Source organism: Mytilus edulis, chromosome 7 (genome assembly GCF_963676685.1).
Source record: "Mytilus edulis chromosome 7, xbMytEdul2.2, whole genome shotgun sequence".
Taxonomy (NCBI): Eukaryota; Metazoa; Mollusca; class Bivalvia; order Mytilida; family Mytilidae; genus Mytilus; species Mytilus edulis.
Window position 1 is genome coordinate 9839001 of NC_092350.1, and position 18386 is coordinate 9857386.

The 18386-nt window shown below is 30.3% G+C and overlaps 2 protein-coding genes across 2 annotated transcripts in view; one reads left to right on the forward strand and one right to left on the reverse strand.

Annotated features, from left to right (window-relative positions):
- LOC139529887 (cysteine--tRNA ligase, cytoplasmic-like) overlaps positions 1-18386 on the forward strand; it is a 195831-nt gene that overhangs the window by 13463 nt on the left and 163982 nt on the right. The window lies entirely within an intron of this gene.
- Positions 1-18386, reverse strand: part of LOC139529894 (uncharacterized) — an 85678-nt gene that overhangs the window by 5838 nt on the left and 61454 nt on the right. Inside the window, exons 3-5 of the mRNA XM_071325847.1 lie at positions 14524-14621; positions 5650-5779; positions 5069-5245 (exon numbers count right to left, since the gene is read on the reverse strand). Coding sequence (XP_071181948.1) covers positions 5069-5245; positions 5650-5779; positions 14524-14621 — 405 coding nt within the window. The remainder of the gene's footprint in view (positions 1-5068; positions 5246-5649; positions 5780-14523; positions 14622-18386) is intronic.

Below are 18386 nucleotides of genomic sequence, written 5' to 3' on the forward strand. Positions count from 1 at the left end.
CAAACTTATCTATATTAGGTACAGCCGTACACTGAAATCTCATGTCAATGGCGTTACGTTATACTAAAATCCTCTATATTAGGTAAAACCTTACACTGAAATATCATGTCAAATGGCTTTAGACTAAAGACATCTATATTAAATAGATATGGTATTCCTCTAAAATGTCACATCTAATTAGCAATCTTAGAAATCATAATGAAATCTTTGTACTTTATATGACTCATCTTTGTTATTAAGATGCTTATTACTTATTGATGAAGACATATAGATGAAAACTTTTATCTGATGATGATTACAGTCTACTTTTTCATATGTTGAAAAGTTTATTTCTTTGTGTCGTGGCTGTAAAAATAGGTGAAATTAGGGAAGTTATGATCTTCAAATCTCATTTCATTTCATATTGTCTTCTTTTTATGGGAAATCGGAGAAATTTTTAATGATTTTTCATGTAATCTGAATTTTATGATAGAGTTTCATATTGCGGCAAATAATTGATGTTTATAAGCATCATCTTTATGATTTTTACAAAATAAGTCCACCAATCAGAAATATTTATGGTCGCGGAAGAAAGGTTAATGCCAGTAAACTGTACTGAGGTAAAATCTTACAGGGAAAAGAAATTCATTGCAATTTGTGACATTATCATCCCTGGATAGTTGTAAACTTTCCACAACCTAAAGATTTATACTTGGAATAATCTTTAATCCACTACACTGCTGAGATCTGGATTTTAATGCCAGCCTTTAGATAAATAGAACCATCAAAACTTAAAATGAGAAGAAAGACCTATAATGCCTTCTATAAAGTGCTGTAGAATAATGAGTACTTGGGGACCAAAGTTCTAGTAGACTCAGGTGTTTGGTATCTGATTAGTCCCTGGTGAAGATAATCTTTAGATGTCAACAACATGTTTTTGATTGTTCCCTTATGCAGATTATCTTTAAAAGTTAATGGGTAAGAAAGGATTTCAAAACAAACTTGAACTATGTATAGCACTTTTTAACAAAGTGCAGCTATTTTGAAATTTTTATATCATATTTATCCACTATTGTCAATATTGTAACATCATAGCTGTAATACAGATTGTACATCTATGGTAACACATTAACTAGTAAGATAACCTATGTAAGTAAAACTCACTCCAGCTCAGCTCTGTTCAGGTGAAGTACAAATGATAAAAAAAACAGTTCACCAAAAATTATGATTTGCTTGATATGGGCTTATGGGCAAATGTTTTGCCTTGCTTTGCAAAACAGTACAGATTCCTAATTTTGAAACTTAAGATCAGAAATGTTGACAGATATTTACATGTGGTGAGCATATTAACCCAAATGTTGAAAAGAGAATCTGAAAGTTACCATTAAAATGCAGAATTGACTTTATAATCAAGGTCCTGTTTTTCTATATAAATCTGTATTATCATGGGACCAATGTCAATTTATTTTAAAAACAAAAGTTATTCACATCGAAAGGTGAGTATTAAAAGAGAGTTATATTGCTATCTTCAACCTTATAGTTTCTACTGGTCTGCAGGGTACCAGTTGTAATGATAGACAAAAAAGTCATCATGATACTAAATTAGTTTTTTGGAATAATTAGCTTCATGAAATATTAAAATTAATTATGGAGAATCAACAAAAGAATTGTTTATACAGCATTTTTCTATTTGCTTTAAAGTAATTATCCACAAAACTATTTACATAGCTTTTTCAATCTTTATACCCCCAAAAGTAAAAAAAGATGAAAAATAGCAGGTCTCTTAAATGGGTCAAAATGATCAATAGTTTGACTATGTATAACACTATACCAGACTGTATGTTGTAAGATCAGTCATGAGAGTCTATAAGAACTTTCACCATTTAATAAAGCCACATTAACAGAAAGAAGATGTCTGCTTTGTCTAATGTGTGTTGACACATAAATGATTTGTGATGAAATTTGAGATTGTTACATCATTTCATAAAAAGTATTTTGACATTTTCTTCCTTTCTATTAATAAATGATTCGCTAATTGTTGTCAAAACAATGAAATATTTAGATCATTTTTTCAAAGATCTTTATGATTTGGGAACACTTGATAACATTATAAAGGTCTTATGCATCTCACATTCAGTGATCGTAGAAAATGAAAAATTATGTGAAGGAATATGATTTGTGAATTGCGGCTGATTACATTGGGCAGATGGTTTCCCCCGTAATTGGATGAGGCTAATTAATTTAAGTCTTAGTATGACCGACGTCCAAAAAGATGACTTTAAAAACGGTAATGGCGAACCAGCTGTACGATTTGTAATTGATACCTCGTTCCATTTTTGATTGGTTGAGAAATTGTGATAATTGGTTTTAAGGTGTTATCAGGTCTAATAACTGTAATTAAGACATTGATAAAAATCATTCATATCACTTTTGTATTCTTTTCATCAACTTTGTGTTTTGAGGGCACATTTATAAAACCTTTTGTTCCACGAAACTTTTGAATTAATTTTAGTAAAGTGACCACCCCAATCGGTTTGTAAATTAGATTTAACATCATATTGGTATTCATCAATGTCTATTTGACGTCGAGTGTTTAGTAGTGATATATAATTTGCTGTTGGGCATTGGACGTATCTTGTCAACTCGCCATTCATTTAGATATCACAGGCACACTCTCCTTCATTCAGGTTATTAATTATGGGTCTAATATTTTTTGAAAAGTCAATGTTATGTTGGTCGAGTGTAAACAAGAAAAAGACGGACATATGTTAATAGGGAGGAATATGACAGTGTTGACTACAGTTAACATAATTTTAGGCCAAATTTGTTATTTAACCTGCATATAAGGATAATTCTAGTTTCAACTTTTATTAAATCAGGAAAATTATAAGTATGATTTTATTTTCAACTTTTATCAAATCAGGATTTTTTTTTTAATCTTAGAATACAATTTCTACTATTTAGGAAGAAGTTTTGTTTTTGAGTTGTTTTCTCATTAACTTTTGCATTGTATTTTCCTTTTATTAGTAAAAAAAGTCTTGTATAATTAACTTATTTTAAGTTTTGTTGTTGTATAAAATAATAAATGGAGATTAACTGCAAATTATATTGTCATCATCAAGACTGCCGTAAAACTAATGGGCTCCGCTTTAATTAAATTTTAGAATAAGTGGTAAATCTTAGTTTATTAAAGTTTGAGTAATGGTGATTAAATCTTACTTTGAAAAATGAAGTGTTACCTAAAGGCAACATTTGAATTTTCAGTTTATAGTGTTAATTTCATGTACAAGTGTCGTTACCACTATTTTTAATTTGATTAACACTATGATCATGTGTTTTATACTTTTAACATGCATCAGTTTCCTTAAAAAATATCACACTTTCTTTTATAGCAGATTTTCAAGTAAATTTAACATGCAACAAATGCATATTTTGTTGACTTTATGTACTATATAATTAGTTCATGCATTGAATCATCAGTTTAAAAGAATGAGGTACCAAAGATTTAAGTGGAAGAATTTGTTTAATCAGAAGAAGCTGAGAAGATGCTTGTGAAATATTAATTTTGAAAGGAAGTGAAGTGTAATTGCCAATGAGACAACTTTATCCACCAGAGAACAAATGGTGTAGATATAAGAAACTTTATGTCACCAAAGACCTTCAAAAATGAGCATAACCCTAAAAGTAGTCTACTCCAAAAGTTCTCAATATGACAAAATGTGAAGCAATTTAAATTTAGCACACCAACAGACTGAGCAAAAACTGCAGACAAATATCAGGGTGGTCTAGAGCTTTTAGTTGACTGGTTTTATGTATTTTTTATTAAGTCTGTGCATGACACATGATAAATATGCTGTAAGGTAAATCAACATCTGAAATCGTTGACATTAATCGTTGACATATTTCTTCAAATCAGTAAAATAATCATATCGTTTTAAAGCAGATATTCAGTTGATGACATCACTTAAGATATCAATCAATTTATTGTAAGTTACATCAGGTCATATTGTATGAACTGAATCAATTTATTTTCTGCCATAGTGACTTTCCTCAATGATAACTACACACTAATCACGTCAATTTGTGTACTTTTGCATGAGTTATTTTTGAGTTTCATTACATTGCTACCCAAGCTTTCTATGATGTTATACAGGTAAAGTCTATTTCTATCGGGGAGCAAGTCTATAGAAAGTCAATATAATTATAATTATCTTACAACAAAGGCAATAATGGGCACCCCTGGTGTTCAGCTACTGCGATTTCGATATTCATTTTCTGCACCACAGTGAATATATTTTCATATTGTAACGTATTCTTATTCAATTAGTACTTAAGTCGACAGTAGTTAAGTTTAACTAAATAAGGTAGATTGGTGAGGATTTTAAAGGATGTTTGTATAAATTGAGTAACAGACCTACAACAGATGGTCTTAAACCATCCTTTTTCGCAGATGGCTGAAAAAAAACCTCATTTGTGGTTTTCCTTTCAGTAGAAATTTGACTTTAATCAACTAGTCCAAATGGATATAAATGTTTCTCATTCTTAATGTATTTTAAATTTTCTTAAGGAACAAAAAACTGTCACTAACCAAAACCAGTCATTATTTTTACTAATCAAATTTTAAGAAGAGTAAGAATTATTAGCAGGCTTAGTCTAGGATTACACTGCTGTTAAAGCTATTGATTAAGGTAAACCAAAGTTCATAGAATAAGTGGGTTTCACAAAATCTATGCGAAGGCTGTTATTTACATGTATAACTTCATTCTATACTAATATTAATGATGGTTATTATACCTTATACATTCTACAGTTAGAATATAGAATTGCAAGAAAATATATAGGCCATTAGTTTTCTCATGTGAATTGTTTTACATTTGTCATTTTGGGGCCTTTTATAGCTGACTATGCGGTATGGGCTTTCGGGGCGGGTCCAGCCATTAAAAAAAAAAGGGGGGGGGGGTCCCAACCAAGAGTAAAGGGGTGTTCCAACTATATGCTCCCATTCAAATGCATTGATCGTCAAAAAGCCATATTTTGTCCACAAAGTTTCAATTTTGTTATTGTAAATACAATATTATTGTTAACTTACCCATTCTAGGTACACATGTACCCTGGACCCACATTGGACCAAGTTGTTTTGATTCTAATGGTATAGACATATGACTAACTATAGGGTCAACTCCTGTTTGTATATATAGCCCTTTCCCTGTCTGTATATGGTGTTTGGCTATAGGATTGCACACTAATTGAGGATGTTTGAAATATGCTGGAATAAAAGATACAATATCATGTATTAGTCTGTATTTGTATTTAACAAATAGGTAAATTAAAATACCTTTGACTAACCTACTTTTTAAAAAATCGAGTTTATCAAAAGTTAACTATTTGATGAAACCGAAGAAAAATATAATATCTAGAGATGAATTTCAGGTGCTAATTATTATATTGAGGAAAAAATAAACTCAAATTATAGGTGAAAGCTATTCCTACCTGAATAAAAAGAGATACATTCTATGTGTGCATGTCCCAAGTCAGTAGGAGCCTGTTATTAAGTGGTTGTTGTTTGTTGCTGTTGATCATATGTTTTGAGGAAAAAATAAATACAATGTTAAAGCTATCACAACTTAGATAAAGAGAGATAACTCTATGATAAAAGGGTAGATAACTCACCTGTAATTGTATAAAATGTTCTACCAGGTTCATGTGGGTCATGACCATATAACAAAGGAGGCATGATATCATAAGGTGGTAAAGCTATTGACTCATTTAGTGAGTTATAACCTTTCATATAAGCTGGAATCTGAAATTATACACAAATTGTCAAAATATGAAATTACATGTATACACAAACTGTCAAAAATATGTGAATATAGAAATAAGTCTTTAATGTAAGTACAGAGTTCTGGTTAAGACAGGTTTCTGGTTTTGTAACGGTTAATTTAGACAGGTTTCTGGTTTTGTCTAAGTTTGATTTAGACAGGTTTCTATGTCTAGGCAGAGTTCAGTTAAGATTAAGATGTGGTTCCCTATATTATGTTTCATTGTATTCTTTTCATTTTTGAGCAAACTATCTTTTACATTTTTATGCCCCACCTACGATAGTAGAGGGGCATTATATTTTCTGCTCTGTGCGTCCGTTTGTCGGTCCGTTCGTTCGTCCGTTCGTTAGTCCGTCCATCTGTCCCGCTTCAGGTTAAAGTTTTTGGTCACGGTAGTTTTTGATGAAGTTGAAGTCCAATCAACTTGAAACTTAGTACACATGTTCCTTATGATATGATCTTTCTAATTTTAAAGCCAAATCAAACTTTTGACCCCAATTTTACAGTCCACTGAACATAGAAAATGAAAGTGCATGTTTCAGGTTAAAGTTTTTGGTCAAGGTAGTTTTTGATGAAGTTAAAGTCCAATCAACTTGAAACTTAGTACACATGTTCCCTATGATATTATCTTTCTAATTTTAATGCCTAATTATATATTTTTTATCCAATTTCACGGTCCATTGAACATGGAAAATGATAGTGCGAGTGGGTCATCTGTGTACTTTGGACACATTCTTGTTGGTCTCAATTTTACATGCACAGTAAACACACAATACTAAACAAATATTCCATTAATATTATGTGATATTGTTGAGATGTAGAAAACTTTATACCTTTGGAAAAAACAATTTGATGATGATTAAATGTGTATTGGTACATGACAACTGAAAAATGTATTTTTATGATTATTGCTATGGTTAATATGAGAAAAAGGTCGTGGTATGATTGGTATGACCTTGGGGACTGGTTTCCATTCGAGTTAATGTTATCCCTGACCCTATAAGTACATCTTGGGATACCAGTAATTGATTCCAGAGAGGCTTTTAAGTGATTACAGTTTGATGATGGATGTCAAAAGTTACAAAAGTTCAACAGAAATCATTAATGTTTTATTATGTTTTTACTAATTTTAGATGAAATTTAAAATTTTATGGGAACAATACAAAATATGTTTTAATAAATTAAGAATTGAAATGAGGAATGTCTCAAAGAGACAAAACCAAAGAGCAAAAAACAAATGCTCTTTAGTATGTTGTTGTCTCTTTGACACATTCCCTATTTCCATTCTCAATTTTATTAAAAAGTACTTAGAAGTCACATGACCTTTCGTGGTGTTCCGCTTTAATTTTAAATTTTGCACGTTTCAAGCTATGTCATATCTAATGTTCTGATAAATGTTATTAACCAGCAGTACAAAGTTTTGATGATAATGACAGCAAGAATAAAACAGTTTTAACCTTCATTTTAAGTTTGCACTAAGATGCCATGATATTGTAGGTGTTTTGAATTACCAGAAAGGAAGTACATGTAAAACAGAAGTAAATGTCAGTAGTGTGAGAAAGGCATAACAAATTAACATGGAATCATAAAACTGGGATATTTTAAATCCTATACATTGATTCTGAGTTTGTGAACATTGATATTCTGTGAGGAAAGCTGTAAAACAGCCAGTCAAACAGAGAGTGTCTTAATATGGAGAACTCTTGTCCTTATCAAAGGAGGTATAATAAAAATAAGTCATTTGAAAGATTCTGTAGAAAGGAAGTGTCTCCAAGGGGAGATAAATACATTTAATGAAACAAATTAATTACTGATTAGCACTTATAAAAAGTTTATCCCTTGAAAGGTTGAATTCTGATTCTCTGTATCTATTATACAATATTGTAAAATAAGTTGTAAAGAAATAACCTATTCAGAAAATGTTGGCAGCTGGCTTGAGTAAAAGGCTCCTTCATTGTGTAAACAAACTTTCTCTATGTTGAACATAGATATTTTAAAGTTACTGTTAATATATTGTTTAATTTAAATATTGACAGTGTATGCAGAAGCAACGTCCTTCTATTTGTACTTTTTGCTGTATAAATATTTAAAATGTGCTTAAAGTACTCACAGTATTCTATACAAATTTACATTAAAATATAACCATTCACAGGCACAATGTTGTCCTCTTTACTTTTTATCAAATATTTAACTTGGGTAAATAAAAAAATTGGAAGACTTGATCAATTAATTGAAATTTGATAAATTTCTATTTTACAGGGCAGACTGACTTTTTAAGTCAACAATTTTGCTGTCAGAAATGGATAGAGGCTATATTGATGCCTTTGTATGCTGACTATTCTTCCATTGTATTGGGAAAGTCAGCACTAAAAGGCATTGGAGATAAATGAAATGAACATTGCTGGGGTCTAATAGCAGTGTCCCTTGGTCTAACTTAGCAAATGAATGTATTTGAGTTGAAATGTTTTATAACAGTGACTAAGTCACTAAATGAACAATTCAATGTTCCTGGTTCATTGCAGTGACTAAGTCTAAATGAACTGTTGACCATTTGTGGCTAATGTTAATAACTACATCTAGATTTAAAGCCCTTAGTATTTAATAACAGTAAAGCAATTTTAACATTTTCAATAGATAATGAATAAATTTCCAGAAAAAAAATATAGAACTGATATATTGGTTATAAATATTTCAGATAATAATTATTATTTTATTTTATAGGACTGTATAATAATGAAGAAGAAATGAACGAAGCTAACACACAATTAAAATTCATCTACTTTACAAACATCGAATTCAGAATATACATTTCAATAATTTCTCTAAGGATATTTTAAATGTGATAGATTTTTCATTTTATCCCACTCAACTTCTGGTGTAAATTTAATGAACAACATTTTTAAGCTTTTAAAATTAAACAAATTCTGTCATGAATTGGTTTTCATTCAATTTTCACAAAGCATCAGTAAACAGGATTGCATGTCTTTCTCGTCATCTGTCCAACGTTCATTTAAGAAATCAATCCAAGAAATTGCTGCTTTTTGTTTTAAAGCATATTTTTATCAATGTCAGTTGATTGTTTTAAGTTTGCATGCAACAGATATTCATTACGATTTCTTCATTAGATTAGGAGTTTCTTCCTCGGCTAATTATGGTGAGAAGAGGAATTGATGTTTATAAACTGGTAATAGAAATGAATTAAATTTGTGGCCCTGATTTAGGAGTGATATGTCCTTACATGGAAGAATAAAGTTAAGTGCTCAAGAATTTGTTTGTGAGGCGAACATAAATTTTTTTTTTGGGGGGGGAGAAAAGAAAAGCACATTTATTTACTGTGAATAGAAATGAAATATTCACAGGATTTTATAAAGCTTTTCATTTAGGTTTTGATGATTAAAATTTCAAATCAATTCTGACAGATTTTGATTTTTGAATAAAGTCATCTTCCAATCACTTACACTTAATATTTTGCTGCTTTAAAAGGACAAGGATTAAACCAGCCATCACTGCTTGATTCCTATATATTCTAGAAGCTAGTACATTCCTTGCACTGCTTGGCTTTACTTTGTGACTTCAACTATTACATTACCAAAGACGTTTTATATATGAGCATTTCCTTCTAAACCAAGACATAATTTCAAAGCATGTCTTGATGTATACCCCACACCTCCTTTTATCCATGTCTTTAAATGGAAAGAAAACCTTATCCTCCACATCTGTCGTTATGTCTGAAGACCAGTCACTATTATATTACATACTACTTCGTGTCTATAAGGAGTGTTTTATAATAGAGTAATTATATTTTGAGTACATGTATGTCTATTTCTAGAGAAGCCATAGGCAGCACAAATTAGGATATATTTAGATGTTTAATTGATACATTACAAAGAATTGTCTGCTCCATCACAAAACATCTAACCCTGCAGATCGGTAACAAAACATCTTATCCTAATGACTAAAAATCAATGTGATATGATATACAATCAAATACTTTATTTATTTAATGAGTTGTTATGATGCTGCATGTTTATTTATTAAAAAAAACGGATTTTAGGGGAAATTCTGTTAACATAACAAGACAATGCTTGAGTTACATTTCTGCAATTTGATCCTGTTTTACTTTATTTTCCTAATGGAAGACACATTTATTGTAGACATCCTCTTTGACAGGGGTTTATGGTGTAGGTTTTATGCCGACCTTCAGATCTGTAGAATATAGGTTGATTATGTTGAAACTTTTATTGATAGTATTTTTGTTGTTGCTGTATTTCTAGTCTTTGCACGGCATATTTTTCTGGGATACTTTATTCCTAATCTTACAATGCATTGAATATACTGTATTCCTAATTTATAATGCATTGAAATTCATTCCATTTTGGGTCGGTCAAGCACACTAATCACTCTCATCAAATTGTAATCATTTCTTAGACGCAATAACATGTAATACCCTTAAAAAAACTAATAAGCCTGAGTCAATCATTTGAACCAATATCCCAAAAAGTGTCTAGTTTATATTTATATAAATATATTTAAAAAAGCCGTCACTTTGAAACAAAATAAATGTTTTTTTCTTCCTTTTGACCTTTATTAAATGTGGTGTTACCAGTCTACAGTTGTGACAGTTCAGAGATGAAGATGTCTATCTATAATGGTCTATCTAAATACTGTATTACAGACCCTGATAAATCTTGTAAAAACGCATCGGTCTATCTAAATACTGTATTACAGACCCTGATAAATCTTGTAAAAACGCATCGGTCTATCTAAATACTGTATTACAGACCCTGATAAATCTTGTAAAAACGCATCGGTCTATCTAAATACTGTATTACAAACCCTGATAAATCTTGTAAAAACCCATCAGTCTTTCTTTTTAAACTGACCAGTTGAATTATAAATTGATAGAATTTGATGGACTCTCTAGTATGTGGTAAAAATGAAGCTAGAATATGACAAATAGATACAATCTTGTTTACTCAGCTTTTTATCTGCTGTTAAACTGACCAATTGATATATCATATGAAAATCAACAGTAATTCATATTTATCAAAATAAAAATCTTTTTTTTGGTCTCTTATCTTTAAAGTGCAGAAGATAAGGACAGTTTATCTGTGGGGAATTGATAATCTCCCTAGGGAATCAGAGATAAATGACCAATAATGTACGATTTATGTTTCTTTAAGTTTCTTAAGATATTATTCAATTATAAACAGATGCTCCACTATTAACTGTAGTCCCTGTAGTTTCTGACCATTAACTGCAGTCCCCTTAGTTCCTACCTAGTGGTCAAGAATTCATCATAATGACCAAGAAGTGGACAAGATTGAATATCGTGGGTCGCATTATCACATCAAACACAGAATTGTCATTTTCGTCAAAAAGATTTGGAGGTCGGAGCTGGCACAATGCGCTGTTGTTTAGATTCCTAATGATTTGTTTAGGTTTCTTTTATTCAGTGACAATGGCCTAATGGTGTGAATGTTTCTTAAGAAATTTTTACATTAAATTGTCCCCAAGCATCATTTTTTGGTTTGTGCTGCTGAGCTGCCATTTTGATAATTAGTTTAATGGATGCAAAATGCATTTAGAAAATGATGATGACTTTAGCATCATTTCTCAGAGGGACGTGGAGGCTAACGTGACATTTTGACAGTGAATCAACACAAAGTCCACATTTTTTCATACTTGCTTTCATCTAAATGAGCAAAACATTAAAGCTTTTTCTTTGTTCTTCTTAAAGTTTTGTGCAAGTTTGATAGAATCCATATTATATAAATAGCCTTGTGTTTGTGGTTGAATGTGTTCATCAGATATCAGATCTGTTGTATAGCTAAAAGCTTTTTATACAGGGTTTCCTATCAGTAATAGTTTTAGGGGAATAATTTATTTTTGATTTTTTTTAATAAATAGAATAAACATTCAGTGTCTTGAAATATTTACCCTCATTCTGTCTACAGTAACATAATGTTTGTATGATTTTTCAATTTTTTTTTATGAGCTTTGAATTTAAAAAAAATGAAATGTTGATGATGAACAGAATTACAGGCAGGTGCACGGTAGAGGTGTTAAACTTTAGAAATATTTATCTGATATTTTTATTTTTCTCATAATGTCATGAGGTTAACTGGACCAAATACTTCAACAGTCTGTATGCATCCAGTTATATCCAATGGTGAGACAATTTTCTCGTTTGAAGATTCAATCTTTTTTTCACAATTCAAAAATGAATTTGCCAACATTGATATTACTTTAAAGTGCTATAGAAACAATAAATGCAATAGACATTAAATTTGGATTTTATTTTGAAAAAAAAGTTTTTCCATGTAATGAGAATTTACTATAACTCTCATGTTGGAAGAGAATTGGTGTATTTGATGTGGTCTCATATTCACACATTGTATGTTTTAAATGAGTTTGTTACTTCCCAGGGACTAGAACATTCCATTTAAACTATCTCATATATTCTGTTTCATGACAATTAATTGAAATTATGACTTGATTCTCCAACAAATCATCCAACATGGTGATTTCCCTTTACTATCGAAGCTTTTAATTCATAATTCTGTATACAGTTTCATTTAAAAGCCTTAGAAGATTAATAATGTGCCATCTCTCTCTTTTACATTTAGAGTATGGTGTAGAGATTTGTTTTTGATTTGAGGCTCTAAAAAGGCATAAAGCATTCCATAATGAATATCACTCATTTCAAGTTTTAAGTCCAGATCTAAGGCATTCTTTTTGTTGTAAGGATATTTAGTGGTACATAAGGAAGATAATAAAAATCAGAAAAGAACTTTAAAGATTTAACAATAATTTGGACTAATTCCTAGAATGTATAGTATTTTACTTTTATAATTGCACACACTCTGATGTCGAGATATGTTTGGTATACTCCAACACGTAAAAGTTTTTCCTTACATGGAATTTCCACATTTCTTACTAAATAATAGTTGAAATATAGCATTACATTTAAGGTCAAGTGGTCAAGGCTAATTTTTATGAAGAATGTTAAAATTAGTAGTATTGTAAAGCTATAACTCATCTTATGATGTAGAGTAGTAATATTGATCCATCATTTTTGTTTGCTTCCAACATAAGCTGACAAGAACATTGAAAATTTCACTTTACTGTCAGACTCTCTGGAATCAAGCTTCTCAAATATCATCGGTATTGGTATTTTGCAAAAATTTTTAAAAAACCTGCACGCTTAAAAAAACAACATAGAAATCTCTGCTCTGTCTTGGGTATTAGTTTTAATTTTGTGTCTGATAAAGAAAAATTTGTCTGATAAAGAATCAAACTTCTCAAATGTCATATATGATTGGTATTTTAGCAAAAAAAAAAGAAAATAAGTTAGAAAAAAATCAAACACATGCTTAAAAAAACAACATAGAAATCCCTCTCTGTCCAGGGGATAAGTTTTAATTTTGTGACAAATAAAGAAATATTTGTGTAATAAAGTATTAAAATTTCACAGAATTCATATAAAAAGGTATAAAAATGACAAAAAGTTAACAGTAATTTTATTAATGCTACAATTGATGGTTCTAGTAATTATGTTTATATTGACGTTTATGACTCGGCATGATGGGTAACAAAATACGGGTTAATAAAATATTTAAATAAATTTTGTGATTTGATCAATGATACAGTTCTATCAAAGAGAATATATATCAACCGTTCAATAATATTTATGAAGATTTCAAAGAATCCCAAAATATATATTCTACGTTATTATCTTGAAAATGATTATAATTGGTATTAATTAGCTTTATCTATGGTATTAATCTGTATCTTATTATATGTTTTTCGTTCTAAAGTCAATATCTTCTATCAAGATTCAAAGATTGAATTTACATAAAGTAGAGAAAATTGAGCTGATATTAGAAAACATTAAAGGTTCCATTATTGGTTCTCTATGATACTGTGTCTCACAATCTGATCGAAATGACTGTTTCTGTATAATTTGTTTGTTTTAAGAATAAAAAGGAGATATGGAGTTTGTCAGACAGCAGTTATCATGAATTCTAAATCCAAAACAAGAAAAACATAGGATCTTACTAGGGTATGTTCTACTGTCCTCCAAGAGTAAAAACTTAGTAATAGATATATCTATAGAAGGAGACTTAGAGTATAGTGTAAGACAGAAACATTATTTCCGTCATCACTATGAAGATTTCATTTTATTTACTGTCTTGTTGATTTTCATTGATGCCATTTTTCACAGTTTATGGAGTGAACTTTTTTATTATGTAAAAACTATTTCTGCTATCTTTTTAAGATTTATATCAATAAAGTTAGTGTGAAAAAAGGCCTCTTTTTTATCTTTTGGAAGTGATAAGAGTTATAAAAAAAAACATTGTATGACAGAAGGTAAATCTTTTCTTGTTGTAGAAAAAAACTGTTTCTTCTTTGAATACATTATTTTTCATGGATTTAATTTTTGTGGATTTAATTGATTGGTGTTTAACACCACTTTCAGCACTGTTGGGTATTTGGGGTGGGCATTTTTTAATGGTGGAAGAAGCCATAGTGCCTGGTGGATTTAGAGGGTAGAAGCCAATGTTATCAAATTTTTCATTATCCCATGAAAGTGGGTCCACATAAAAATATATGAATAAACAGAATCCTTTATGATTTCTATACAGGTGAGAGAAACAAGAGTCAATGCATTGCTTGAATTCTCACACAACTAATTCATAACTATTATAAAATGTATACTAACCATAGCTTGAATTCCAGCTATCCAACCATTTAAATCATATATTGGTATATCTTTTGTATCTCCTAATCTTCTATACAGAAATCCATGGTATTGATTAGCTGCAAAAAAGAAAATATTAATATATAAGTTGTCATTATTCTTCATTAAAAGTGGATTTAAATTGCTTTGTTTTTGTAATTTTAGACTACAACTGGTGCTGTATGTTTTGTTATTTTACTGGGAACGGCATGGAATATAAACCATTGACCTTTGCTTCACGGAAAATATCAATCAATTGAAACAATTTGTTCCATATCTGTATATTTTCTGAAAACTTAAACATTTTTGAAAATAATCTTTATAAATAAAAACAGTGAAGAGTTTTGTAATAAAATGTTACACTTCCCTCAAACTTCTTATTGATTTTTGTCCTCATTCTTTCAATCAACCTTTACAATGATGACAACTTTGACAGTACTGCAATTATAGTGTGATAGTAAAAACTAGTAAAAACATAAACTTAGGAAATGAATGGAACCCTTCTCTTATGTAATTTTGTTGTAAAATACAGAAACTTTTAAGTTCATTGTGCAAAACACAAAGTATTCCATGAATGATTTCTTCAACTAATAACCATAGCAAACCAAATGAACAGAAAGAGGAATTTTAAAAAAGGAGCTTTTATATTGACATGTTTATCAGTGAGAGCTGAACATCCTTCTGTTGTAATGTAAATCACACCCCAAACAATTCCGCTATGTCTGATTACGGAATTATTCTTAACAACAATTTCAATGACAGGGACAAGAAATTGTTCTGCCGCTGTACGGCACTGAGATCATAGATTATGTTGTATTGAATTGTATATTACATAGAGTTTGTACTTAGTTGATATACAAAAAGAGCAGAGCTCCATGCATTAATCAACTTGTCTGCTATTCTCTAGAGGCTGTATAAGCCATTTACGTCAACTTAAGCAATTGTGGACAATTTATTCCATTATCATATGAAGTCCTATCATTGCTCTCGTAGGATTTCCTCTGGATTTTACATAATGCATAGATCAGATTGCACATCATTACAAGTATTATCAAAAAATCATTTTTTATAAATTCATAGACATTGGTTGTCTGTATTTTTGACTCTTGTCCAAGCTTGTGACATTCTGGTGCTTTCCTTCATTAGACATTTGATAGGTTCTGTCTGGGTACTTCCTCAACAGACTTATACTTAATGTTAATTGTTAAGTGACCACCTTTTATATAATTGTCCAGACAAAATATAAATAAATAAATAGAAATTAGTCTGCTGGACATCCTAGAACACAAAGTTTTGTCCCATAATAAAAAAATATTTGCAATAATTAAGCAAGGTTAGTCGCTAAAAGTGATTGTCCATTGAAACACAGAGAGTTGACCCTCTTCAAAATTTTTGATGTTAACCAATCAAAATCAATGTTGCAAAGAACATTTAATATTGTTTTACAATTTGACTCCTGCCAGTCATGATGATATCATTGATAACACCCTTGTGTTTTCAGATTGATACAAGTTTCTGGACTATGAAATATTTAGTGACCACACTATACTTGTCCAAATATTTCACAGCCAATTTGTCAATTGTTTTAATAATGGTGTATCAGCATCAATCATTCCTACTATCCCTGGGGATTAATGTGTCTGACTATTTAATCCCATACTAAATGTCTGGAACCATGACTTATGATTGACAGGTACCAGTGTGTCTTTCAGATGCTCTGTATCCCTGTCAGTCAACCAGATTCCAAAATTTAACCAGTACAGGGAAGAGTTTGGCTACTGTTTGCATATTGAATGTGATTTCATATTTATTCTTGGAGGAAATTCTGGATTGTCTGAGAATGAGCTTTTTCATGATGTTTGTCATATTCTAGAAACTAATCAGTTACAATTTGAATAGTAGTATACAACAAGTCCATGTGCAAAGACAACCATCTTTTCATTCTGTCGCTAATGTAAACATATCACCATGTCCATTTAAAAAAAATCTTTTGAGATGAAAAAAATAAAGAATGTTATATTAAAAATATCAATTAGAATATTGATTTATAGAAAATGATAACCAGATTTTTTTAGTTCTTTGGTTATTTGATGTGAAGTGATAGATATAATCTCTTCTAATCTCTTTTTCCATATTTTAGAGGTCTTCAAAAGAAAAATGGGTTTTTGGATTTAATCTTGCATAATGCATTACAGAAATTATAAAGGAGGCCATTACTTGAATTATTGGCTTTTTAACCGTATGTTGTATCTTGTGTTTAATAATTTGCATGTGCGTAATGAGTCACAATGCAAGTCTTCGTGCAGCAGACAGGTTACACAGGTGCGACAGACGTCAGGTAGCTAATTACTTCTCTTGCAGTGACAACATTTCACAGTTTTGTCATCTCAGGTGTATAAAAAAGCAATTGTCATTAAAGATAGGATTATGTCATTAAAAAGAAAAGTACTACCAGAGAGCAGTCTGATGAAAACTAAGCTTGGGAACAATAAACATTATATAAGTCACCATTGTTGTAATTAATTCAGGCGGGATACCTTTCAGAACAAACAAAACAAATCGGATTGTAAAAATTATAGAAAATTAAGACAAAAGGCACCATGAATCATTGAAAGAGTTTTTTTTTAAATTGGTTCAGAAATCGAAATAAAGCATTGAATTTGATTGTAGCCATTTGCTAATTGGAGTTTGTATTTTTTATGATCACATATTGAATTATGAGGAAGAAATGAATTGTGATGTCATATTTTGATATTTATGATATAGTTCCATTGATATTTTAGTGCACATACAATTTGTATTCTACATTTATTGAAGAAGAGTCATAACTGCAATGTTATTTATGGATGAGTGTTTTAACTCTATAGTGTGTAATCTTTCAACTGTATCTAGGTCCAATAATCTTTTTACTATTTGCAGGACAACACTTAAATGCTGCAGGCTACACCAAAAACTCTATAGAACATGACAGAGAGGATTCACCCCCACCCCCACCCCCACCCCAATATCATGTTTATCATTACTCCTTAATTTGGCCGTACTCCTAAATGCTCTTATTTTCTATTCCTATTTAGCATGTTTTGTGCTCCTTGTTATTACTACTAAATGTTGTGTAACTAGCTAAAGTGCTGATGTATTTTGTCTTCATACTTTGAAACAGATCACCATGATTTAATTGAATATATTTGCTCGTTGTAGCTACAAGATAAACAATCATTGAAAAAATAAAAGATATCAGTAATATAGCAAATATTTGATAAATGCTTTTTGCAAAAAAATAAAATAAAAAAATTAGATTTGATATTGAATATTTTTTCAGTAAATATTATCAGGGTTTATTTCATTGTTAGGATTTTTCCATCAATTTTCTCCATTGATGAGAACAAAGAAGAGTTAATCAACAATAATTTAGATCAAATAAGTCCATTTCACAATACAACATGCCCCATTAGATATGAAATCAATTTGTCAACGAGACACTGTCATCATTCTCTTCAATCTCCCAACTCTGTCCCAGAACAATGGGGGGAAATCGTAGGAAAGGAAAGATTACGGATTGGGCTTAGTTACAATTGTTTTAATGACTGTAATAGTGTTTTATGTGGTTTACTTTTATTAACTTTTGGTAATATACGGATCCAGGTAAAAGGGACAGATTTTTACACTTTATTACCCCCCCTGTTAATCAAGTCACATGACAGTGTGATGTGATCACAGATTTTTGTCATTTGGTGACTTTATGGTGTTATTCTTGATTTTTGATTCTTGTTTGATTATAATGTTTCTAAGTGACATTAGCAAATTATATTATTTTATGAAAAAGTGTTAACAAGCAATTTTTTTAT